Source organism: Schistocerca gregaria, chromosome X (genome assembly GCF_023897955.1).
Source record: "Schistocerca gregaria isolate iqSchGreg1 chromosome X, iqSchGreg1.2, whole genome shotgun sequence".
NCBI lineage: Eukaryota > Metazoa > Arthropoda > Insecta > Orthoptera > Acrididae > Schistocerca > Schistocerca gregaria.
Window position 1 is genome coordinate 333,995,183 of NC_064931.1, and position 27,012 is coordinate 334,022,194.

Consider the following 27,012-nt stretch of genomic DNA (forward strand, 5'->3'; position numbering starts at 1 on the left):
TTTTATGTCTGTCGTCTGCATAAGGATAGTTTCTGATGCTTGTAATACCATGGAAAAAATACAGTTAGCAGCACCTGTCACTCGTACTGGCAGGAAAGGAATGTTACCTACTTTGCAGCATTCCAATTCATCTTGTTACCAAGTGGAACACCTCACTAGGTCTCACGCAGAGTACAGGGTCTTGATTGTTGTCTATGTTGTCGATTTCACACTTTGTATTTGTCTTCAATATGGTCTTATTTAATGATGAGTTTTTCTTGAACGATAGTGACTCATAGCTTGATGAACAAATTTCTAGTTTGGAAAGCAGTGATGGTATGCTATTGGTTTGTCGAATTGATTCTATAAGTTTATTCTACACCTGGAAGCTAATTTGTATGATTTATGCTGTAGAAGAAGAAGAAATTTGTAATGATGAAGTGTTAGGGAGACCTCAAGATAAAACTGCTGCTGCTGATAATATATCAGACACACCTCTCTCTGAACCTATCAATCTGCTTCTTTCAGATGGTCAGTGGACAGATGATGGCATTACTGCTTCACAGCTTCTAGTTTTTGGAGAATCGTGTGAAATTCAAATTTAGATTGACCAGAACTCTTCTATGTTTGATTGTTTAGCCTACTTTTCTGATGAACTGCTGAAGATGGAAAAATGAGAGACAAACTGGTATGCTAGAACAACTACTGAAAAGCTAAATGCAACAGGGAACCTGAAGCAGCTCTTAGTTTGGCATAAGTGGAGTACTGTGAAACTCAGTGAACTGTATAAGTTTTTGGTGTGGTTTTACATGTGTGCCTTGTTAGAAAATGGAAAATGACCAACCATTCTTCTACGAATTCTGTTGTGCAGACTTCCTTCGTAGGAAAGTATTGTTTTCTGTCAATTCTGTGAATGTTATGTCTTGTAGATACTGCAACTTTTATTCCAGAAAATCGAGAAGAACACAATCCTATTCACAGGGTGAGACTTTCCTTTGATATATTAATGACAAAAGGTGAAAGAATGTACAAACCAGGTGAAAATCTTACTATAGATGAAGTAATTTGCCCTTTCATGGCAGACTTAGTTTCAAGGTCTACATGAAAAATAAGCCTAACAAATATGGCATAAACTTTCAATGTCATGTGAAAGTGGATATATTTTGAAATATGAAATATATCCTGGTAGTCAGGCAAATGCCAATAACAGCATTTTTCATGTAGTAAACAGACTGTGTGAAAGTTTCTATGGAAAGGCCATACTCTATGCAAATGATCATTTTTACATTAGCCCTGATCTACTCAATCAATTATGGAAAGAAACTAAGGCAAAGTGGGTACAGGAATGGAAAATGGAAAAGGAGTACCTAAAGATCTGGTAGCCCAAAGACTAGAGAGAAAGTTAAGTTTCATTTTGCATAAGAGACCATTTGCTATTTGTCAAATGGAGATACACTAGGGATGTGTTTATTTTGACAACAAAACAAAATGACATCGTATCTAATGTGAGTGTCAGAACAAACTTTGCAATTATAGAGAAAATGAAACTTGATTGTGTTTTGGAATGCAATAAAAACAAGGTAGATGTCGACTGCAGCAACTAGCTAATTAGCCACTACACTTTTGAGAGGAAACAAAAGGAAGAAATAATTTTTTCCCGTCTTTTCATGATGATGGTCATAAATTTGTATGTTTAATATAAAAAGTCAAGGCCTACCAATAAACATCTTCCTGAGTTCATTACTGCTCTGGCTGAGGTAATGGTAAACAAAGGTGGCCTTGTTGAATCAACTTCCACCAAAAAACGGTATACTTGTAAATAGACTCTTTGGAATACATTTCCCTAAATTAATTCCAGCCTCGCAAAAGTCAAAATGGCCTCAGAACAGATGTGAAGTTTGTGCTGAAAGAAGCAAGGCAAGATGTGGAAAAGTGGGAAGCAGAGATACAAGGTACTATTGTGAAGAGCGTTTGTTTTCCAGAATGCTTTGAAATTTTTCACACCAAAGCAAATGTAAATAAGTAGTTTTCAATAAAGAAAACCACATTTTAAAAGAGTTTTAGTATCACCAAATTGTATTCTTACCCCATTCAGAAAATTAAAGAAAGAAATTGTTGTGAAAAGAACACATTTTTATTTCACTTTAAAAAAAAATGTTATTGATATAAGTGTATGTTTCTTTGCAGCATTTCATAGAAGGAAAGTCTGTTTTTGAAGTGCAATAAACTGCTCTAAGTTCTGTATGGTAAAATCTGCTACACAACGTTCAGAAAAAAAACTGTGAAAATGTGCAGTATCAACCTGTTAAACGACACCCTAGTTACTCAGTCATCAAAGTATTAATGCAAACATGTACGTAAAAATGTTGTCAAATTACCTAGCTTTTGAAAATGTCTCTGTAGGATGTTCTTGAATTAACACCAGATATCATTCTCATAAAACACTTCTGTATTCAGAAAATACAATCTCTGTTACTTGATTTCTCAAGAAAATGATTCCATAACTCATTAGCAATTGGAAATATACAGAATAAGCTGGCTTCTTCATTTTTAAAATTACCTGTAGCAGTAATCACGCATGCCGCTTACATAACTGAACCAGTATACATTATTAATTATAGATAGTTAGTTTTTTCCAATTGAGGTTGCAATTTGTCTACTCCTAAAATGTTTGACACTTTCTACTTCTTACTGAGAAAGGTGGTGCAGTGGTTAGCACACTGGACTCATGTTCGAGGGGATAACAGTTCAAATCCCTGCCTGACCATCCAGATTTATGTTTCCTGAGATTACCTTAAATTGCCCAGGCAAATGTTGAGACAGGACATTTGAAAAAGGCATGACCAATTTCCTTCCAGATCCTTTCATATTCCAAGCTTGTGCCCCATCTCTAATGACTTTTTGTTGATGGAATGTTAGACTCTAAATTTCCTTTTTTCTTTTTCCTTTCCACTACTTGCATTTCATTGTCTGAGGACTTATTTTTATAGCTTGTGGAGTCCTATGAGAAGTTCTGAACTGTATGTATTGTGGCTGTTGATATACTTTCCGGGATGTGAGGTCGTGGTCCAAGAACTTTTTCTGCTCCTTACGTTTCGTCCAGGACTGCGCTATGAAACTCAGCGATATATGGACAGTGGCTCTACAAAATTGCTAACAATTTTTATCTTGACAAGGTGGTAATCGATAGTCAACCTTATCTTTGCTATGGATTATCACTGCTCATCACGTGTCACTTGAACCACGCCCCCCTTTCTCACAATATATAAGTCGCTCTCAGACACCCGACCAGTCAGTCGGCAAGACTCAGCGGAGCAGCGCCTCTGAGGAAGTCCAGCGCAGTCCGGGACGAAACATAAGGAGCAGAAAAAGTTCTTGGACCATGACCTCACATCCCGGAAAGTATATCAACAGCCATGTCACCCGGTCGTGAAAGCCTTCATTCTGTATGTATTGTGTTTTGTTACATTTCTGTGACAATCCATTTGCTTTATCCATTTTTGATGTTTTTGAATGCTTCATTAACCAGCTTTTTAGTTAGGAGACTGCTACAGCTTTTTATTCATATACTTGTATCACCTGAAAAAACAAAAGTTAAACCACCGCTTCAGAGTTATCAACATACTTATAACAGAATGAAAGTACTTCACGAAGAACCCAAGAGAATGTAAACAGAATGAAAGTACTGCGGCTAGAACAAAAGAGCATATAAATAACATCTTACAATAAACTCCACTGTTCTTCAACAGACCAAGAGAAATCATTATATCTCCCATGTGTGTTATAGAAAAGACCATGTGAAAATGTATTACACAACTTGTTATTGGGGCTGTCAGATACTTATGGAGCCCACACAAATATAAAAATTACTATCTACAGCTACCTTCAGGTATTTGCAGAACAAAAATATATGTATTGATGGAATCCTGAATTGCCACAACAGGAGAATTCAGAGATGATTCCAAGGAGACTGTATCAAACTTAATGAGCAATGGTATAAAACTCTGCTAATACAAATGCTGTAAATGATAATTTTTCTCTTTGTCGACAACTTAGAACTGTAGACTACTTCCAGAGATTGTGGAGCTGGGAATGACAGATGTTTGAACAGCTACAAAAAGATTTCTAGTACTGTACAGATCCCATTTGAAGAGAAAAGTCTGATAGCTGTTACTGATACATTTGCTGTCCAGTATTGTTAGATTTCTGAGGCATCAGGGGATCACGAATTTAGTATTGGAAGGCAATGTGGAGGGTAAAAATTGTAGAGGGAGACCAAGAGATGAATACACTATACAGATTCAAAAGGATGTAAGTTGCAGTAGGTACTGGGAGATGAAGAAGCTTGCACAGGATAGAGTAGAATGGAGAGCTGCATCAAACCAGTCTCTGGACTGAAGACCACAACAACAACAACATATTGTTAGATTGTACCCTAGTCTTGGAAAGTAGAATTTGCAGTTTCTCAAAAGAGCAACTCTGATAAAATAAAGGGTGTATCATTCCATATCCTAAATAGTAAGAATAATTTTGCAAATAAATAGTAATGGCAGTCATCAAACACATTCTTTGTTTACATCTAATTGAATTACTTTGGAATTGCTTTGTGTGAAAGACCCAATCATCAAAATTACAAAATAAAAAACCAGTCGTATATTCATTCATGTAAACATCGCTTCCAGAACTTCACTGTGTGGTGAAAATGGAAGGAAATTTAATGATAGGCTTCGAAACAACTAAATGGGAAATTTTATCATATGCTTCATGAACTCCATGTTGACTGATGATTGATTAAACATGTGAGATTATGATTGTGATTTATAGGCAGAATTTTTAAATTAGCAATGTTATGGAGCATCACTGATAGTCACTTGTTACAAAACAACTTTATGTTGTGTCCGTTGTAAACAACTTTTACAGCTATTACTTACTCTGGCACAATCTTCAGATAGCCCTACTATGGTTTTTAAACCATTTTGGGGACCTTGACTTCAGTGATAGTCCATTTCTCATCATCAGTTGCATGTTCAGATGTGAAAGTTTATTGGACACTACTTCTCAAGATGGATCAAGAACCACAATGGCACAACCAGCAGAACTGGTAATAACTGTAAAAGTGTTTCTTTTTAATTGTGTCTCATAATAAATTTATTTCAGTATGTGCAGTAACTCTAGGATACATTTTGCCAATTCCAGATGTACCCAGCCTGAAACCAAAAAGTTGTGAATTTTCAAAATGACAACCATATAAGGTGTAGAATGTCACCTGAAATATTAGACGTCACCACTAATGGATGCATTTTATTTGTCTAAGCTGACTATCTCGGTGCACACACATTGTGAACTCATCATACCAGTAAATTATGAAAAATGCATTGTAACAAGAAAACTGCACTATTATGAATCAGTGCTTAATGTTGAAAGTCACAAATTTCGAATTGTATAGTTACTATGTGTAAGGCAATTGAACTGGTTGATGATAAATTGCAGTTGTTAAGAGAAACAAACATTGTTATTTACCCTTCCTTTATATGTTGTAATGGTGTACATGACTCGAAGATGGTCCAAATGACTGAAACTGATTGTCAGTAAATAAATAAATATTACAGTAGCTATCAGTGGTTCTGAGATGCCATTCTTGAAGTACATAAAGATTTAGTTTGAACTGTATTTTGTTGGAATCCTCCCATATACCATTTCCGACACTGTAATTTCAAAATTTGCAGTGATGATCCTCAAAAAAGTCATAAGACTTTAACTATCCAAAATTGACAGATTGTAAGTCCTTTCTCTACAACAGTGCAGACTTTCAAGTGTATACTGAAGTAGTTTCAAAGACACTTTATTTTAATCTTTGATAGTGTATGACCAGCTGGGTCAGTCGCTGTATACTTATATACAGAACTACATATCTAGGTACAGCCAGTGCAGCAGGGAAGTGGCTAGATTAGTATCTTTCAAACGGAAAACAGCAAGTTGTACTGGATAGTTGAGATAGTGGTGGTGATGATGTTTGGTTTGTGGGGATGAGAATAATGAAATGATGAGGATAACACAAACACCCAGTCCCCGGCAGAGAAAATCCCCAACCCAGCCAGGAATCCAACCCGGGACCATGTGATCCAGAGGTAGCAACGCTAGCCACTAGTGTTGAGAAGCTGTTCAATATCATCAGAATTTGGTACCATTACATGTGTAGTGCCTCAGGGCTCATTTATGGTCCCTGTGTTTTTCATTATTTTTATTAATGAAATGGCATTTTTGTAAAGAATATTTTAAATTAACTATTTTTGCTGATGATGCTACGCTACTTACTGATTATTCATTACACAGACTAGAGGTGTCAGCTAATGAGATTTTTAGTAATATTGTGAACTGGTTACTGTTTAATTATAGTAAAAAAATTATATTCAATTTCATACAATCTCTAAAGATGAAGAAATAGGAGAAAAGCTAGGTGACCAACAAATAGCTATGGTGGATGGTTCAAAATACCTGGGCTTGCATATTGACAGCAAATTAACCTGGTCAACTCACATCCTTGATCTGTGCAAAAGACTGAATTCTGCAGCGGATGCGTTATGCAGTGTTTGCTCTAATAGAAATATGAAAGCCATTGAATCTGCTTATTATGGTTTTTTTCATGCTGTTACGGCATATGGAATCAAATTTTGTGGAAATCAGCCAGTAGCTAGAAAAGTGCTGTATGAACAGAATACAGCCATAAGAATCATGGCTGGAGTCCACCCTAGAGCCACACACAGAAATCTTTTTAAGGCACGTGAAATTCTCCCATCCACTGCACAATATGTATTCTACCTAATGTTTTTCATAAGGGAAAATAGCTCAATTTCAAACCTAATAGTGTATATCTTGGCCATGATATTAAAAGAAAAGAACACATCCAGTATGAAACCTGAGCATGATACAGAAGGGCTGTATATTAGTAGAAAAGAAGACATCCCGTATGATACCTGAGCATGATACAGAAGGGCTGTAAGAGTTTTTAATGTCCTCCCTTAAGTATTTAGTAGATGATGAGGTCTTGTTAAAAAGCCACTTAAGGTTAATTGCAAGGTTAATTTTACACTACAGAAGAGTTCCTGAACCATGATGTATAGCAGCCATGTACCTGTAACTTTAAAATACATTCCCAGATCCTTATTTGTGATCCGATCTATTTATTATTGGAAACATATTTACTTTTCTATAATAAATTATCTTTAATATTTATTTGTCTGCAAATTTTTTTTCCCCTAATAGAATATGAAACTCATTAGTACTATTTATATAATCCCATAGCATGTAACCACAACGAACTTTTAAAACTGACATGTTTCATGTGCTGAGATATATTTACAACAAGGATCAACAGTACATGAAATAAGGAATGCTCTCTTTGTTCCTTGAAATTGAAATTGCCGTAATAGTCAGAAGGTAAAATAAGAATAATAGCTACTGTAAGTGCTATTTAAAGTGAAATCTGAAAATTTTTGTAGCAGAATATCATTTTATGTTAACTTTATGACAGTCCCTTTTCATACACTGGGAACATCGCTTGAAATGGAAGTTTGGTGCTGAATATACTCATGCTGCCAGACTGACAGAACAAAAATCATTAGGTTCCTAGAATGAAGACTTTGTTCTTGATATTTTTTCAGTGAAGGAAACCATACTACTCTTCCTGTGAGCAAGGTGCATCCATAAAGTAACTTTCCCACTTGTCCCATAGCTAGTGAACCATATGTTGCTTGAAGCAACTGTGTGTACATGATAGAGTAATGATGCGTATAATGTATGCTGATGGAACTGCCAAAGACCTCACAGGCTTGTATTCCAGCTCCTGCTATGTGTAAAGTGTGGTCATTAATAAAGTTTTTAATACAAGAGAACAAAGCGGTGATTGAAATCCGTCGGGTGTATGGCCTAATCTCAGGAGCAAGTGGATGGTATGTTGCTGGTGCAGAGACTTTGCAGCTGGTTGACAAAATTTTTATGACCGTCATTACAGGTGACCATGAAGCTTGTCCATCAAACCACTTCACAACCACAAAACTCACCAGTCTGTTCCCATGGGTGCAGAACTCTTTGTGGCATGAAATTATCATGGGACACATCTTGTTCTTGTAATCGTGAGCTAGGTGGATGCCAAAGCAACTGGCTCCAGAATACAAAGCAAAGCACATGGGGGCAGCTTTGACTTTCTGCAGCAATTTTGTGATGACAGTGATGAGTTTCTGGACGTGATTATCACAAGTGATGAGACATGGGTTGCACACTGTACCCCAGAAAAAAGCAGTAGTTAGTTCATTGGTGTCACAGTGGTTTTATTTCAAAAGAAAACTCAAGAAGACTATGTCAACAGGGAAAATGCTGTCTTCAGTGTTCTGGGACAGACAGGGAGTTCTCATCGAATTCTTGAAATGGTGAACACTGAGCATTACTGTGAAACAACGTGGCAATTAAGAGAGGCTGTTCAGAACAAGCAGTGGAGGATGCTTAGTGTTGGTGTTGTCTTGCTGCATGGTAACACTTGGTCACACATGGCTTGATGGATAACAGAGCGCCTGCGAATGTTCGGCAGTTAGGTGTCTGAGCATCCACACTACAGTCCGGACCTAGCTCCAAGTGGTTTCCATCTGTTCCGGGGCTTCAAGAAATTCCTGTCTGATCACAGTCAGTGTGTCCAGACCGACAGGGATTTGGAGATGTGTGTCACAATGGGGCTCCAGTCACAGGCAGGCAGACTCCTGAGAAACAGGGATGCAGAAGTTGGTCCCACTATAATGCCCCACCCAGTCTCTTTCTACTTCAACAATAACTTAGACTGAAAATGTTAAAAAAATAGTAAAATTTATGTTTTATACCACAATAGATAATTGTGTTGATGTCAAGGATCTCAAACCAGTAAAGTCTTAGAAAATCATCTATTTTATAAATCCACACAATCATTCCCTAATTCAACATTAGGAAATGCATATGAAAACTAAGTACCAGTTCTTGTATATAAAATAAATGACTTATTAACAAAAAGCAGTTGGGTTCTGAAAAAAAAATACCTTGTACAGTGAGGATATATCTTTGTTCACATCAAATGACCCCTCTATGAGCTAATGGCATCATTACTCCACTAGAAATAAGCAGTTCTTTAAGGGGAACAAAACATGTTGACATTTTGGAAACCGAGGGACTGAAGTGTAAATGTAATTCAGCAGCGATCAAACATTCTGTTGAAGTCTGGAGTTATGAGTACAATTTATTGGGCAAAATACACAGACAAACTGTAGAGGCACAAAGTTAATACAAGGACTTGCAAGTTCTGCATAACACAAATACAATGCAGCCAGCCTGAAACAGAGTCCATACAGTGTTCAGAATCAAAGCTTAAGTTGTCACAAATAATGGCTGGCTTGTTGAATGTTCCATATGAGCAATCACAGGAGAGAATGCTCACTGAGACCTGTGGGAGGACAGTTATAAACAGTTGGTGGTCATGGGATCCCACCAAGTTACCCAACTTGTGCTGCAGGTTGGTGTCTTCTTCTGAGAGTGCCACTTGCAGTGACTGCTTGCAAATTGTGACACCACTTGTGGTGAGAACTGGAGGTAGAGGCTGATACTGGACAGCCCTGACAGCTTAATGTCACTGTTGGAGCCGGTTACATCACATTTGTCACTTCGACAAAGTACTAATTGCTTCACTTTTATCTCACTGATACCTTCCAACTCTGTTTGCAGCAGTAATAGCTCCACTGTAATTATTTAGTGATTGAACAGTTCCTGTCACCGAGTGAGGTGGCGCAGTGGTTAGCACACTGGACTCGCATTCGGGAGGACGACGCTTCAATCCCATCTCCAACCATCCTGATTTAGGTTTTCCGTGATTTCCCTAAATCGTTTCAGGCAAATGCCGGGATGGCTCCTTTGAAAGGGCACAGCCAATGGGACATTAAACACTAACCACCTAACCTAACAGTTCCTGTCTAGGCTCGCTGCACATTTTTTTCTCTCTCTCTCTCTCTCTCTCTCTCTCTCTCTCTCTCACACACACACACACACATACATACATTATCGTGAAGTAGCATTACTTTATGCAGTCTTCCTGGTTGTCGTTCATTTATTGCACCTGTAAGATGTCTCAGATGTTAATAAATGTCAGCAGTGATGGTTACACTTCGGGGAAGCAGTTTGTAGTATACCAGACCATTGCTGTTCAACCAGATGCATTACATGTTTTCTTGTGGATACACACAGGCCTTTGTACGGGGAGTTGCTGCTTGTTTTTAGAGTCAACCATTACATTCTTTTTCTTGTTCGTATACAGACAGAATTTCACGTCGCCAGTAGTGATACAGGATAGGGGCCGTCAGTGTTGTTCACAAGCCGATTGATGACGAGCAAGCAGAGATACACATATGACCACTCACTGATGTTTGTCATTTTGGCTTAGAGCATGCGGTACCTGTGCACCCAGTTTTTAACCTTTCCCATTGCATGCAAATGTCACATGATGGTGGAATGATCACAGTTCACATTTGCCAGTTCTTGAGTGCACTGACATGTATCATTGTGGATTAATGTATTTAAATGATCGTTATGAAACCCTGAAGGTCTTCCTGAACATGGAGAGTCATTAATGTCAAAATTATCCTCCTTAAAATGAAAAAACCATTTCTTGCCGTGCTCTGTCCAGTGACATTATCCCCATACATGGCGCAAGTGTTTCTGTCTACCTTCGCTGCTATCACTCCTCCAACAGAAAACAGAAGAATATGTCAGAAATGTTCATAATTCTCCACTTAGCTCTTCATTTTCTAGCAGTCATAGCTCCACTCACACTCTCCAACTGACAATATTTAATCACAAGTAGGAACAGTGAGCCACAAATAAATAAATGTAATCAACAAATCACCCCGTAGCAACTGGAATACTAACACACAAATAAAAAATGCTACAAACTTATGAACCAATGTAATAGTTTGTGACAAAAATGGCTCTGAGCACTATGGGACATAAATGCTGTGGTCATTAGTCCCCTAGAACTTAGAACTACTTAAACCTAACTAACCTAAGGACATCACACACATCCATGCCCAAGGCAGGATTCGAACCAGCGACTGTAGCAGTAGCACGGTTCCGGACTGCGTGCCTAGAACCGCGAGACCACCGCGGCCGGCATTTGTGACAATAAAAGAATAATGCCTAAATGCAATGTCAAATAGTTATTACTCAGTTCTTAAGCACTGTTGAATGGGGGTGGCAATGAATATATTACACAGTACTGAGTCATGTTTACCAAAAAGTATGCAACTGGTTTATATCTATTTCAATTATAAATGTACAATGCATGCCGTTACATTTTTTGGTGGTGGAAGCAACTTTGTTTTACAAGTGGTTAAGATGCTTGGATTGTGATGTTGTAATCAGGTTCTTTGTCTCCAGTGGCAATTTATTATTAATTCCTGACCACTAACTTCATTTCAGGTTCATCTCTTATTTATCCATCAAAACCACTATGCCAGTAGAAAAATTCTTCGTGCCATTTATTCATTACACACATCACTCAACAATGCATATGCACCAACACATCCAAAATATGTGAGTCGAGATATGCATGGTACCAAAGATGAAGAATACACATTTGTTTCAACATATTGTCCACAAAGCAATGATTATTTCTTATAAAATAATGGAACGAAAACACTTTCACCTCTGAATATCATTGAGATACCTCACCTTTATAAAATACAAGTAGATCAATCTAGCACTGTTTACCACAGTTTCAGTACTACTCTAACTCCCAGCCACTACAATTCTCATTCAGGTATTTGATATCCCATTATGTCATATGTGCCAGTAATTTATTATGTGTTCCTCCATATGGCAAAACATTTAATGAATTGATTAATCTATTTCATTTATATTGAGAAACAAATGTTTGTACTACAAATCTAAACAAACTTCTCATCCCCTCTCACCCTACAACAGGAACAGAGTTATTACACAGTCAAACATCAAAGGCATAGAAGAGAATTTAAAAAAAATAGATATAGAAATTATGAAACATAGAAGTACAACATTATTCTTACAAGCAACCTAAAATGTCTCATTAGCACATCAGTTTTTTTTTTTTCAATTTTAGATTACTTTCAAGTTTATTTTTATTTTATTTCGTAAATACACAGAACAAGTAGAACCTCTACCGGCTATCCATACTATTAATACCAAATGCCTAATTGGGTATGGACACCATTTAAACTTTTCCATAATATTTTAAGTACAAATAATATCCTTTACACAGTAATGGAAAACAATAATCAAAATTTACCAAAAAAATGCAATAGTCAGTTCTAAACTAATACACAATACCAGTATTTTTCAAAGAAAATTTTATGACCTTAACTTTAGATTATCTTCTGCTCCCAAAAATTAAAAGAAATTGTGTCTTTAACTCATCTTTAACTCAACAGGCACATACTGCTTTATTGTTCAAAAGAAGGTATAATGCACTTACAAGTTGACTGCAATAAACATAATTCTACTCTTCACAATAGTATCACAATAGTACACATCTGCTCATTCAACTCATCTTTGTGTTCTAAGAACTAAATTGTTTACATTTATTTAATTAATTCTGAAAAAATGCTAATTTTGTCACTTGTTTTAGTTACATTAAAAACAGAATCTTTTGCCTTCCCTTATTAATCTTTTCAGTCGTAGACTTATAATTTTCCTGGGTCCCACTTTATGTTTGCACTTTTTACAGCCCTCAGAGGATGTCCTGTGTCACTGAGGCTTGAAATGCATAATTTAATAACTGAAAATGTGTCTTCCACTTCTCAGTGGTAAGAAGTAGATCACTTACACATACAATTACTTTAGTACTCAGTTATGCCCCCTGTATATCTAAAGCTCATATGAACACTGAGACTGAAACATTCAAGCCAAAGGGTACTCCTTTGTACTGGTTTCATTTGCCTTGAAAAAGAAAACCTGTGTATTTAACATACTCCTTAGCTAATGGAGTCTCTCAGTAACTCATAGTTGAATCAAGGCTGGCTACATATTTCACATTATGAAATCTGAGTAGTTTGTCTATATTTTCATGTCTATCAGTTTGCTCTTTGACTATGCTGTTCAACATCTGAGCATCTATGACCCCCTCGCTCTGTCATCTTTCTTCTTCACTGTTATGAGAGTGTTTTTTGTAATGACTATCATTCCTTACTGTAACATCCCATTGTTTTATCCCATGAAGTTCCATTGTTACTGCCTCTCTACTGGGAATTGGTATTGGGTTGCGTGTGATAAAAAATGTTTCATGTGGTTTGCCAGCCAATTTGCATTCAAAATTCAAATTGTATTGTTTAGATAACTCAACCTTACAAAATGCAAGTACATCCATCTAGCAGACTTTTACTATAGTTGTAGTACTACTCCAGACCATGGGTTGCCACTCTGCATATGCCCACCTGAGTGCAAAATATTAGTTGAATAAACAGCTCACAGGTGGGCCTTGCATAGATTCCCAGGCATTAAAATTGTCATTCAAGTGTTTTAGTATCTCATTATGTCACAACACAGTATGACAAATGTCTGAATTCTGGTGGTGAATATGCTGAAAAATTCCTCAACACTTCTTGTATCCATTTCATTAAATCTTTCAGTTCAGCTGTGTTTTGAGTTTCGTTCACAATCCCAGGGAAGCTTACTTTATGGATACACCTTGCATAATTGCCAATATACCTGACTGTGGAATTGGGAAGCAACTAAAATAGTAAATAAAGCCAAGCATTGGAAAGACCAGGATGGAATAACATAATGTGGAAAGGCTTGACTGCTAGTCACCACATAGAGGAAGTACTGAGTTGCATATATATATATATATATATATATATATATATATATATATATATATATATGTGTGTGTGTGTGTGTTTAATGAAGTATCGTAATAGATTATTAAGTCAACACAAATTTACCTACGATCTTGATCAATTTAGAAATTTATCACACTCTAGGTCTTCTGACTTCCTCACACTTGCTAGTGGTACAAAGAAACAATTGCATTCTGGTTTTATGGCAAAATGATAACAAAAAACATTGTAACACAGTGAAGTTTGCTGCTCTTTATATTGCTGATGTACTACATGAGTAACAAGCTTATTTTTTCTCCGTGTCTGAATTCACAATGAAGAAATGCAACCTCAAACTGTCAGACACCATTCCCTCTCATGCTGCTATGGCACTTGCCAAATGTGTCACCGGGCTTCAGTAGTGAAGTACCATATTTCAGATTCAAAGGTCTCAGATTTGATCTCCTGTCAATTCTAGAAATGTTATTTGTCATTTATCACTTGTTTCACATCTGACAGTGTTTGTTAATGTGAAAAATGCCAAAATGCATCATGGTTCAGAGTCCATGTAAAAATTTAGGTCCTCCAATAACTGGCTGGACAAGTCAATTCAAAGATTGGAAAAGGCAACAGCATACAACCTCCAGTAGGTCGGTCCATGCTAATTAAAACACTATGACATTCAAACCAGCCTTCAGGTTGATGCCAGCTTCTGGTATTTGCCAAGTGTTCACAGTTGTCTTTCATTTGAACTTGGCTGTGCCAACAATTTCCAAGGACTTACTACAGTGAAGTTGATGGCAGTTCCAAAGTAATGTTAAGCTCAGCTTAATCTCTCTGTGTGAAGGCATGCCAAAAAGTACTACCTCCGAATTCTTATGTGAAAACAAATGTTATTAACAATGTCCACTTATTTCCAGCCCTCTGCCACTAGCAGGGTAGTGTGTAAGGTAACCATCTCAGTGCATGAGAAATATATAATTGAGTTGTTTGTACATACATGGAGCATCTCCTTCAGTGTGACAATGCTAGACCACATACAAGTGCAGGGATATCTGTAACAATCCAGTGCTTGAGTTCACTGTCATCATTCATCCTTCATGCAGTCCCGACTTGGCCCCATCCTATTTTTGTCTGTTTCCAAAATTTAAGGGAGCACTGCAAGCAGAGGTAAGGTTGTGGCTCCATCAAGAAAGTCAAACACTCATCAGCGATTGTATCAACATATTGGTCTCTTGTTGGGAGAAATGTGTTTGTCACTTGGGTGGCTGTTGTGAAACAAATATGTAGATGTGAAGAATAAAGGTGTAGAATGTGAACAGTGTTTGTTTTATTTAAAAAGCTTTATGAGTTTTCTCACTTTTCAGCATGCCCTCATATTAAAGGGCTCGTTAAAAATTAACTAGACTGTTATCAATGAGTAACTGAAAAAATGTCTTTAAGTACAAGGACAATGCCTCTGCCAGTAAAAGAAGATCTAAATGACAAGCTCTGTCTATGTGGTGATCTCAAGGCTATGATGTGCATGCAGTCTGTTGTTGACATCTTCCCTGTTCTATGGATCAAAGAACTCTTATCAAAGCTGGCTCTCTCTCTCTGAAGTGTATCTGCAATTGAAATTAGTCACATTAACAATGATTGATGATTATCAATACAACCTTTTGCTTTTGGCCGTACAGGTAGTTTCCATTTACTGTGGCCAGTGCCACAACTATATTTCTGTGCTTCATTGAGCCACTTATGCAAGTCATTCTGGCAATAGTAAACTACTGGAATGGCATTTTTGTTGCTAGTTCAGCATAACAGGAAAACTTAAAAACAACTGTACATCTTGTTCCAAATTGTTATGTGAAGTTCGTTGCAAGTGCAACAACAGTTTCACCACTCTTTATCAATTTGTCTATCAATGCTAACAGTGTCTGGACTTAAAAGCTTTACCAGACTGCATACAAACAAACAACACTTACGCTATTATGCAGCAATTATATTCTAGCCAGTGAAATACAAACAGCAAACACAAACACTTATTTGAAAGCAGCTGAAAGAATCAAAATGGAAGGCCCTTTGTTGAGAACCATTCTCCGTTACTACTTTCAACCCCTACCGTTTACACTTTATATCTCTTGGCCAGGGGTTCTAAGTGACTTATCCTTTTGTCTATTGGTTATAGCACTTTCTTACACCTTTTACATTGCTCCTAATGAAAGGAGTCATTGTTTCTGAAACCTCACAATATACAAACTTACACAGTATTTGGTAAGTAAATGCTATTTAGCTTCCTCCATACAACTTATAGTCTTCATTACTTGACTTTCACATTGATACAAAAGTCAATTAATATTTCTTAATTTACCATTTAACTGACACAAGCAGTGCATTTTTGGAAGGCCTACTTCAATCATTAATTGCATTAGGAACATCATAGGTATTTCATGTAGCTATCTACCAAAATTATTTTGAGTATAAACAAATATTCTGCTCACTATTGCATGATTTTGATTACCTGTTATAAAAACATTTTTAATTAACTTGAATGTCTGTCTACTTTTGCATCTTGTGGATTGAAAGTTACTTGTCCCTTTGTTCTTCTGTTAGTGAAATTTTCGTTTCATTGCAGGGATACAATAGACCTCAAACATATCAAGTCATATACACATTTGGAAGTCATATTAGTTGACCAGCATACTTTATCAGAGAGGGATCTATGGCTGAAGTCACATGTGGCAGAAGTTATTGACCATAGACCTTTAGACCCAGACTGGGATTGGAAGAATACTTCGAAAACAGTTGAATCTGTTGCATCCTGTGCAACTTTGATAGCAGAGAAAGTTATAAATCAAGATGCACTTCCAGTTCCTCGTAGTATGCTCATACTGTTATATGGTAATAATTCTTGTTTTAACTTAAGCAAGTACTCCTATGCAATCAGTTAAATTGTACATGCTCCATAGTTTTAATTTTATTAGATTTTGATAGTTTAGAGAGTAGAGACATTGGTAAGACATGGAATTGGAAGGAGGAATTCCTTGAGGATTTTTGTACTAATGAGAGATTTCTAAGTATTATTTTAGGAGATGATTATAAATCAAATAATGAATAATCATGCAGTAAAAAAGAAAGTTTACTTTGGTGGTATTTCGAGTTACACTGTGTAAAGAAGGAAAATAGCATAGATTTATTACTTGGCTTTGTAAGTCATAAAGTGGGCCTCTGCAGCAATGACAACTAGTTTAAATGTGACCTGTATATTTGTATTTAGTACTAAAAAAGTTGATAGCAAGCCAAAAGCTGTGAAAAATGTGTTGAATTCTGTTCAAGTTAGTATAAGGCGTGCCAGGGTCATAAGAGACAGTCAAAAGAAAAAAATAATTATAATGCGTTAACATGACTCTGTACTAAAACTTTGGCATTAAAGAGTGCACTTCAGTTGTAACAACTGAATTTAGTACTTCTGCATATATCAAGATCATAACATTTTATGTGCTGTTAGGGAAATGCTGTTAGGGAGGTGGCTCACACAAAAGTGACCCATCTCTGATCAACTGTTCTGTATACTGTAGGAGACGATTCTTTTTTACTGTCAGCTTAGTAGTGCTGTTTCATTGCTTAGCAACCACAGGAAGCTGGCCAGTGATGCACAGCATTTGAGCAGGTAACAAGAGCCAAGCTGAAAGACAAACATGCATATGTGTTTGGTATAAGAGTGAGTCTCTTGCCTGTAATCAGTACTACAGTTTTGCTTTGTCTGACTAGAAGTATAGTATACAGTTTATTTTACTTCTGGTGTTTTTAGTGTTTATTCACATCTACTTGATTTTAAACCATGTCCAGTATGGTGCAAGCCCAATGCCTAAAATGAAAGAGAGGGAAAAAAGTGTGCTGTTCAACCAAACCCACAATTTTGTGTTCTCATTGTGAGGGAGTAATTTGAGACAAAGAAGATGGAACCTCATTTCCTGTTGCTCAGGTTGCAAAGAGGACCACAGAGCTTTGCAAATAAACAAAAACATGTTCATAATGATAGGGAAAGAACTCTACAATATAGATTGTGATCAGAGTGACAAAAGTTGCAGACACCAGAAAAAAATCTGCTAAGGAAGAAGCACACTTTTGGGAAAATCCTGTTCTTTTTGTAGCTTTTGAAAGCTGATCTGTTTAAAATCAGCACATTTACATTGCATACAGGGATCAAAGATATGGCCTACAGCTATTCACTTATTAATTGACATAAAATATTTATTTCAAGGACATATGTTGTTGCATGGTGGTTGTAGGTTGCTGTGGAGGATTGTGGTATGATATTCAAAAGTTTTCTGTGGCTAGATGAAACCTAGGTTAGTGTTAGCAAAGCTCAAACAGTACAGAAAAAACTTTTAAAATCAGATTATGATGGCAATGTGAATTGAGGTTTTCCATTGCTGTACGTGCAGCACTCTCTGTAATTTAAGACGAGAGCTTGCTGTTGACTGAATATCACATTGTGTATACTTCCTTCAGATTATAATTATTAATATACTGATTAGTTATTCTGATGCCCATTGTAGAAGAAGTTAAGAATGGAAATATGTAACACCAAAAAGGAAAACAATGAATGCTTGACAATATTGAAAAAAAAAATAATTTGTATTTCTGATGTCAAGTATATCAAATGACTAGGATATGTCAGCATATTATATAAGTAATAGCGTTTCTCAGTTTTTCAAGTTTGTGTATTAAAGCAGTTACTGTTAATAAATTTATGCGTACTGTCAGAAACTTCATAATGTTGCAATTTTTATTTTTTCCACTAGAGTATGTGAGGCACAGCAACTGGGGCACAGTATGCCACATTGAGCAACATTGCCACCTAGCCCCATAAACAGTCAGTGCCAACCATTTGTCTCGTAGACCATAAGTTGAATGCCAGTAAGCATTTTTGATCAAAAGTTGTCTGTCATTGGCCCATCTTCTGCACTTGAGCTGAAAAGTCAAGCACAGCCACGAGGCCAAAGCTCACTCAAATTGATAAAGTTAGTGGGTGTGGGGTAATGAATATAATTTTTAGGCTACTGGAACTTCTTGGGAGTGCTAAACATTGGTCACATGTCAAAATTGATTGCAGATTTGGGGAATCTGTGATTTCAAATTTGGTTGATGGGAAACGCTGTAAGTCTGCATTGTGTGCTGTGTGAAGTAAGAACTTTGGCTGAACTGCTCAACTATATTACAAGTCATCAGAATGAAAATCTGATGAACTGGATGTGAGCTTTACTGTAAGGTACCATTAGTCTCATGAGCAAAGCAAGTCATTAATTTTCAAAATTTTTGTATGTTTTAGAATACCATTGTAATCTGTTGTTGATTTGTCAGGCTCCTTTTGATTTTTCCATTCAGTCTGTTTGAATATACCCACACAAATTTTCTGAAGTAAATTATCACCTGAAGTCATTAATACAGCAACATACACTGAAGAGCCAAAGAAACTGGTACACCCGCCCGACATTGTGTAGGGTCCCCCCACGAGCATGCAGAAGTGCCCCAACATGACATGGCACGGACTCGACTAATGTCTGAAGTAGTGCTGGAGGGAACTGATACCATGAATCCTACAGGGCTGTCCATAAATCCTCATGAGTACGAGGGAGTGGAGATCTATTCTGAACAGCACATTGCAAGGGATCCGAGATATGCTGAATAATGTTCATGTCTGGGGAGTTTGGTGGCCAGTGGAAGTGTTTAAACTCAGAAGAGTGTCCCTGGAGCGACTCTGTAGCAATTCTGGATGTGTAGGGTGTGACATTGTCCTACTGGAATTGCCGAATTCCATTGGAATGCACAATGGACATGAATGGATGCAGGTGGTCAGACAGCTTGTACAGCCCCCTGCTAACGTGCAGGGTGCATGGATCATGAGGTTGTCTCCATATCCATACACGTACATCCACTTGATGCAATTTGAAATGAGACTTGTCCGGCCAGGCAACATGTTTCCAGTCATCAACATTCCAGTGTCGGTGTTGATGGGCCCATGTGAGGCGTAAAGCTTTGTGCTGTGTAGTCATCAAGGGTATACGAATGGGCCTTTGGCTCCGAAAATCCATATCGATGATGTTTCATTGAATGGTTTGCATGTTGGCACTTGTTGATGGCCCAGCATTGAAAGTTTCAGCAATTTGTGGAAGGGTTGCAATTCTGTCACATTGAACAATTCTCTTCAGTTTTCATTGGTCTATGAGCTTGCAGAATCTTTTTCTGGCTGCAGTGATGTAGGAGATTCTGATGTTTTACCAGATTCCTGATACTCACACTACACTCATGAAATGATCATATGGGAAAATCCCCACTGCATCGCTACCTCAAAGTTGCTGTGTCCCATCACTCGTGAGCTGACTAAAACACCATGTTCAAACTCACTTAAATATGGATAACCTGCCATTGTCACAGCAGTAACCTATCTAACAACTGTGCAAGTCACTTATTGTCTTATATATCCATTGACAAACACATCACCATATTCTGCATGTTTACATATCTCTGTATTTGAATATGCATGCCTATAACAGTTTCTTTGGCACTTTGGTGGAAATATGCAATGACATTAAAAAGGAGGTGAGCACAATATTATTTTGATAGAGCACTGACAACATTGTGATTATTATTAACTGTGTATTGTTAGAACTTAGCATTTCATTTAATTTGCATTTTTAACAATTTTATTTAATCATTCAACTTTTCACTATATTTCTAAACATATGAGAGTATTTACACCTGAGATAACTTTTAAGGGAATGTGTTACCATCATCACTGTTCATTTACTACCAAAAACTATGTGTTTACAGAAATATTTATCACATTTTCAAATTACTGTCATGCCATTTATACCTTTACTGTTTTCTTCATATCTTTGCTTACTAGTTGTTAAGCACATTCACGAAAATTACCTTACAAAGACAGTGACTCAAACTTAAGTCCTAACAATAAATGAAAAGGAAATTAACAACACACTTTGTATGCCATGATTGCAGTATAGAAACTTCTATTGATCCAGGATGACTGGTTTCTACACTCCTGGAAATGGAAAAAAGAACACATTGACACCGGTGTGTCAGACCCACCATACTTGCTCCGGACACTGCGAGAGGGCTGTACAAGCAATGATCACACGCACGGCACAGCGGACACACCAGGAACCGCGGTGTTGGCCGTCGAATGGCGCTAGCTGAGCAGCATTTGTGCACCGCCGCCGTCAGTGTCAGCCAGTTTGCCGTGGCATACGGAGCTCCATCGCAGTCTTTAACACTGGTAGCATGCCGCGACAGCGTGGACGTGAACCGTATGTGCAGTTGACGGACTTTGAGCGAGGGCGTATAGTGGGCATGCGGGAGGCCGGGTGGACGTACCGCCGAATTGCTCAACACGTGGGGCGTGAGGTCTCCACAGTACATCGATGTTGTCGCCAGTGGTCGGCTGAAGGTGCACGTGCTCGTCGACGTGGGACCGGACCGCAGCGACGCACGGATGCACGCCAAGACCGTAGGATCCTACGCAGTGCCGTAGGGGACCGCACCACCACTTCCCAGCAAATTAGGGACACTGTTGCTCCTGGGGTATCGGCGAGGACCATTCGCAACCGTCTCCATGAAGCTGGGCTACGGTCCCACACACCGTTAGGCCGTCTTCTGCTCATGCCCCAACATCGTGCAGCCCACCTCCAGTGGTGTCGCGACAGGCGTGAATGGAGAGACAAATGGAGACGTGTCGTCTTCAGCGATGAGAGTGGCTTCTGCCTTGGTGCCAATGATGGTCGTATGCGTGTTTGGTGCCGTGCAGGTGAGTGCCACAATCAGGACTGCATACGACCGAGGCACACAGTGCCAACACCCGGCATCATGGTGTGGGGAGCGATCTCCTACACTGGCCGTACACCTCTGGTGATCGTCGAGGGGACACTGAATAGTGCACGGTACATCCAAACCATCATCGAACCCATCGTTCTACCATTCCTAGACCGGCAAGGGAACTTGCTGTTCCAACAGGATAATGCACGTCCGCATGTATCCCGTGCCACCCAACGTGCTCTAGAAGGTGTAAGTCAACTACCCTGGCCAGCAAGATCTCCGGAACTGTCCCCCATTGAGCATGTTTGGGACTGGATGAAGCGTCGTCTCACGCGGTCTGCATGTCCAGCACGAACGCTGGTCCAACTGAGGCGCCAGGTGGAAATGGCATGGCAAGCCGTTCCACAGGACTACATACAGCATCTCTACGGTCGTCTCCATGGGAGAATAGCAGCCTGCATTGCTGCGAAAGGTGGATATACACTGTACTAGTGGCGACATTGTGCATGCTCTGTTGCCTGTGTCTATGTGCCTGTGGTTCTGTCAGTGTGATCATGTGATGTATCTGACCCCAGGAATGTGTCAATATACACTCCTGGAAATGGAAAAAAGAACACATTGACACCGGTGTGTCAGACCCACCATACTTGCTCCGGACACTGCAACAGGGCTGTACAAGCAATGATCACACGCACGGCACAGCGGACACACCAGGAACTGCGGTGTTGGCCGTCGAATGGCGCTAGCTGCGCAGCATTTGTGCACCGCCGCCGTCCGTGTCAGCCAGTTTGCCGTGGCATACGGAGCTCCATCGCAGTCTTTAACACTGGTAGCATGCCGCGACAGCGTGGACGTGAACCGTATGTGCAGTTGACGGACTTTGAGCGAGGGCATATAGTGGGCATGCGGAAGGTCGGGTGGACGTACCGCCGAATTGCTCAACACGTGGGGCGTGAGGTCTCCACAGTACATCAATGTTGTCGCCAGTGGTCGGCGGAAGGTGCACGTGCCCGTCGACCTGGGACCAGACCGCAGCGACGCAAGGATGCACGCCAAGACAGTAGGATCCTACGCAGTGCCGTAGGGGACCGCACCGCCACTTCCCAGCAAATTAGGGACACTGTTGCTCCTGGGGTATCGGCGAGGACCATTCGCAACCGTCTCCATGAAGCTGGGCTACGGTCCCGCACACCGTTAGGCCGTCTTCCGCTCACGCCCCAACATCGTGCAGCCCGCCTCCAGTGGTGTCGCAACAGGCGTGAATGGAGGGACGAATGGAGACGTGTCGTCTTCAGCGATGAGAGTCGCTTCTGCCTTGGTGCCAATGATGGTCGTATGCGTGTTTGGCGCCGTGCAGGTGAGCGCCACAATCAGGACTGCATACGACCGAGGCACACAGGGCCAACACCCGGCATCATGGTGTGGGGAGCGATCTCCTACACTGGCCGTACACCTCTGGTGATCGTCGAGGGGACACTGAATAGTGCACGGTACATCCAAACCGTCATCGAACCCATCGTTCTACCATTCCTAGACCGGCTAGGGCACTTGCTGTTCCAACAGGACAATGCACGTCCACATGTATCCCGTGCCACCCAACGTGCTCTAGAAGGTGTAAGTCAACTACCCTGGCCAGCAAGATCTCCGGATCTGTCCCTCATTGAGCATGTTTGGGACTGGATGAAGTGTCGTCTCACGCGGTCTGCACGTCCAGCACGAACGCTGGTCCAACTGAGGCGCCAGGTGGAAATGGCATGGCAAGCCGTTCCACAGGACTACATCCAGCATCTCTACGATCGTCTCCATGGGAGAATAGCAGCCTGCATTGCTGCGAAAGGTGGATATACACTGTACTAGTGCCGACAGTGTGCATGCTCTGTTGCCTGTGTCTATGTGCCTGTGGTTCTGTCAGTGTGATCATGTGATGTATCTGACCCCAGGAATGTGTCAATAAAGTTTCCCCTTCCTGGGACAATGAATTCACGGTGTACTTATTTCAATTTCCAGGAGTGTAGTTTCTCCTTCCTGGGACAATGAATTCACGGTGTTCTTATTTCAATTTCCAGGAGTGTACATTCCTTTGCTGCCCTCATCTAACCTAAGGGGAGAACTTAATGTTAGTTGGAAATTTCATATATTATATGAAATACAAAATTTCGCTTACCTTATGGATCTTGTCATAAAAGTGCGATGTTGCATTACATTAATTCACAGCACAAAAGACACTTCAAACATGCACACACAGAAAAACACACACACACACACACACACACACACACACACACACACACACACACACACATCCATCTTGATAAAAACACATAGTTCATAAAATGCATACAGTTGATAACATCCTTGTACCATCCATGCACATCAGCATTGGACATGACTCTCTCAGGCTTACTGCACTGTGCTGCAGGTGAAGTGTTAACATACAGCCAGCAGGTCAGCTACAAAGTTACCTACCTCATTGTTTGATGCCATGAGTAATACACATTAAATGATCACGTGCTGTGGCCATCCAACAGTGAGATAGATAACTTTGTAGTGGATATGCTGCCTCTATGTTAACACACTGCCCGTAGCTCAGTACTGTGTGGCAAGCTTGGGAGAGTCATCTCCAATGCTGATCTTCATGAATGATATGAGAATGTGATTAACTTTATTTGTTTATCAACTGTGTGTTTCTTCAAGATATGTATATGTGTTGAGTATCTTTTTGTGCTTTGACTTAACGTAATGTAATGTGGCACTTTTTACGAGTTGCATAAGGCATGTAAGGTTGTTTTATATTTTATATAATAGGCGAAATTAATTGTAATCTCCCCCCCCCCCCCCCCAATTCTTAGGTCAGATGATGACAGTGTTAAGACTGTTCATCATAAAAAAAAAGTTTCTATACGGCAGTCATGGCCTATGAAGTGTGTTCCATTTGTCCCTTACAAAATAAAATAGAAGCAGAGTATTGTGTATATTCTACAGGATTAGTTTATGTAGTTAACCAGTTTTTTGTCTACTAGGCCATCATCATACGTTAACTGATTATTGTAATCAAAAAACTTGCAATATTTGTAAACAATGTTGGAAAACATGTTACTCATCTAGACCGAGGCACAAACGCATAGTAAATGTAATCTTTGACAGGGCAGTGGTAATGCGATTAAAAAGGTGAAAATTGAACAATAAGTAAAATATAAAGAGAATGAACCACTGAAATCATTAACACTAAACTCAAGAAACAGCACCTATGTCACAATTTACATTAAATTAACAGTCCTAAGGAAGTAAAATTGGTGCTTTACAAGAATACTAATGAATAGCTTGGAAACAGGTATTACATATGTCAAGTGACACAGAGACAGTCTAAAAGATAGAATTCACAATTATAACAACAGAAAAACATATATATCAAACAATTGAGCTTTTATTATGGCAGTATAGATACTCACCAGTATAGATATTCATCTAACTTACATTATTAATACTTCTTTCAGGACAGGGGAGTTCCCATAAAAACTAAAACTCTCCATAATAAAGCCACTTCACAAAAAGGATAGTACAGCTGACATAAATAATTATAGGCCAGTGTCATTTTTGTCAGGTTTCTCTAAAGTAATTGAAAAAGTAATGTATGAAAGGCTAGGCTGGCTGACTTCCTGAATAAAAATAAAATACTGACAAATGCTCAAAATGGGTTTAGAAAGAACAGATCTACAGAGACGGCAGTCTTCCAGTTCATGAAAATGGTTCTAAATGCCTTGGACAAGAACAAATTAAGCTGTGGAATATTCTTAGATTTATCTAAAGCATTTGATTTAACCAGCCATGACTTATTGCTTATGAAACTAGAATGTTATGGGGTTCGTGGACTTTCCTTTAAATGGTTCACGTCTTATCTCTCTGATAGACAACAGAAAGTACAAATATGTCATGAAGGCAAGCAGAGTGTCTCTAGGACAATAGATGAGACAGGAAAATGGTTTAGTGATAATGCTTTGATCATAAATAAGGATAAAATGGTATTTATGAATTTCAGTCATATTAAAAGTAAAGTTAGAAGGAGAGTAAAAGCTGGGTTAGGGAACTATGGTATTGCACAAGCTCCATACACAAAATTCCTTGATATATGGGTGGATGAGCACTTGACATGGGAAAATCATCTTGAAGTTTTGAGTAAAAAATTAACTAAATGCTGCTATGTGTTAAGAATGCTTCGGGAATGCTGCAACACTGAATCATTGCTGTGTGCATATTATGCTTACATGAACAGTTTGCTTAGATATGGTGTGATCTTCTGGTGAAATACAGGTACGGCAAAACGAGCTTTCTAACTTCAAAAAAGGGCTATTAGAATAATGAAAGGGGTTCCCTGCAGAGTGTCATGCAGCAAAATATTTAAAGAATTTAAAATAATGACGCTTCCTAGCTTATACATCTATGAATGTGCATGCTTTCTGAAAACTCACCCGGAATTTTCAACATTAAATAATCATGTTCATAACCATGAAACAAGAAACAGGGATGATTTTCACAGAGACACCCACAAAGCACTCTACCAAAAATGTGTAAACTACCAGCCCAAAACACTTTTTAGTGCATTGCCTTCTACAATAAAGAAAATTAAAGAATTTCATAAATTCAAGGTATATCTTAAACAATTTTACTAACACATAGTTTTATAGCATTGAAGAATATCTGAATATGGAAAAGTAATATTATTTATATATACTGATATAAAATATTTGTATTTATTATCCAAGTTTTTGAAACAAATTAAAGATAAGAAACTATATTGTAATTGACTACATCCATACAATTTATATTGTTAATGGATGAATAAAGAGATTGATTGATTGATTGATCAGTTTGCAACATGTAGCCCTCTTGATGGTGGTTTACGTAAGCACTATTGCCAGATGCTATGCATTTAGTTCCTTGTATGCCTTTGTTCAAGAGCCATGCATGTCTCACTCTTACAGTTTCAATGGACATTAGTTGTAATTACTGGATGTGGCTTCAGCTGGTTAGCTCACAATTCATGTAACCAAGTAAGTAATGGTCTCACATTCCATTTTGAATTTTAATTATTTTACTGCATAATTGGCAGGTACAAATTATTGTTTCTCTTGTCATAATTTTTTTAGGTAACACCATGTACTTATGAAGAAGATGCTCATAATAGTATCAAAACGTGGCTCAAGTTTAAATAAGTAAACTTCTGGCAACTGTTTAGCTGTTTACTTTATTAATTAAAACACCAGAATATATGGAATACATAGGCAATCACAGTAAAATGAAAATAAGTAAATACAGGAAAAGAAAGGAATAGCATGGAACAAATGATGTGGGAAGTAAAGGA

General features: G+C 38.6%; 1 protein-coding gene across 1 annotated transcript in view; it reads left to right on the forward strand.

The window, feature by feature from the left end:
- The window catches only part of LOC126299116 (exopolyphosphatase PRUNE1-like), a 142,148-nt gene that overhangs the window by 50,041 nt on the left and 65,095 nt on the right, over positions 1-27,012 (forward strand). Inside the window, exon 3 of the mRNA XM_049990816.1 lies at positions 16,453-16,718. Coding sequence (XP_049846773.1) covers positions 16,453-16,718 — 266 coding nt within the window. The remainder of the gene's footprint in view (positions 1-16,452; positions 16,719-27,012) is intronic.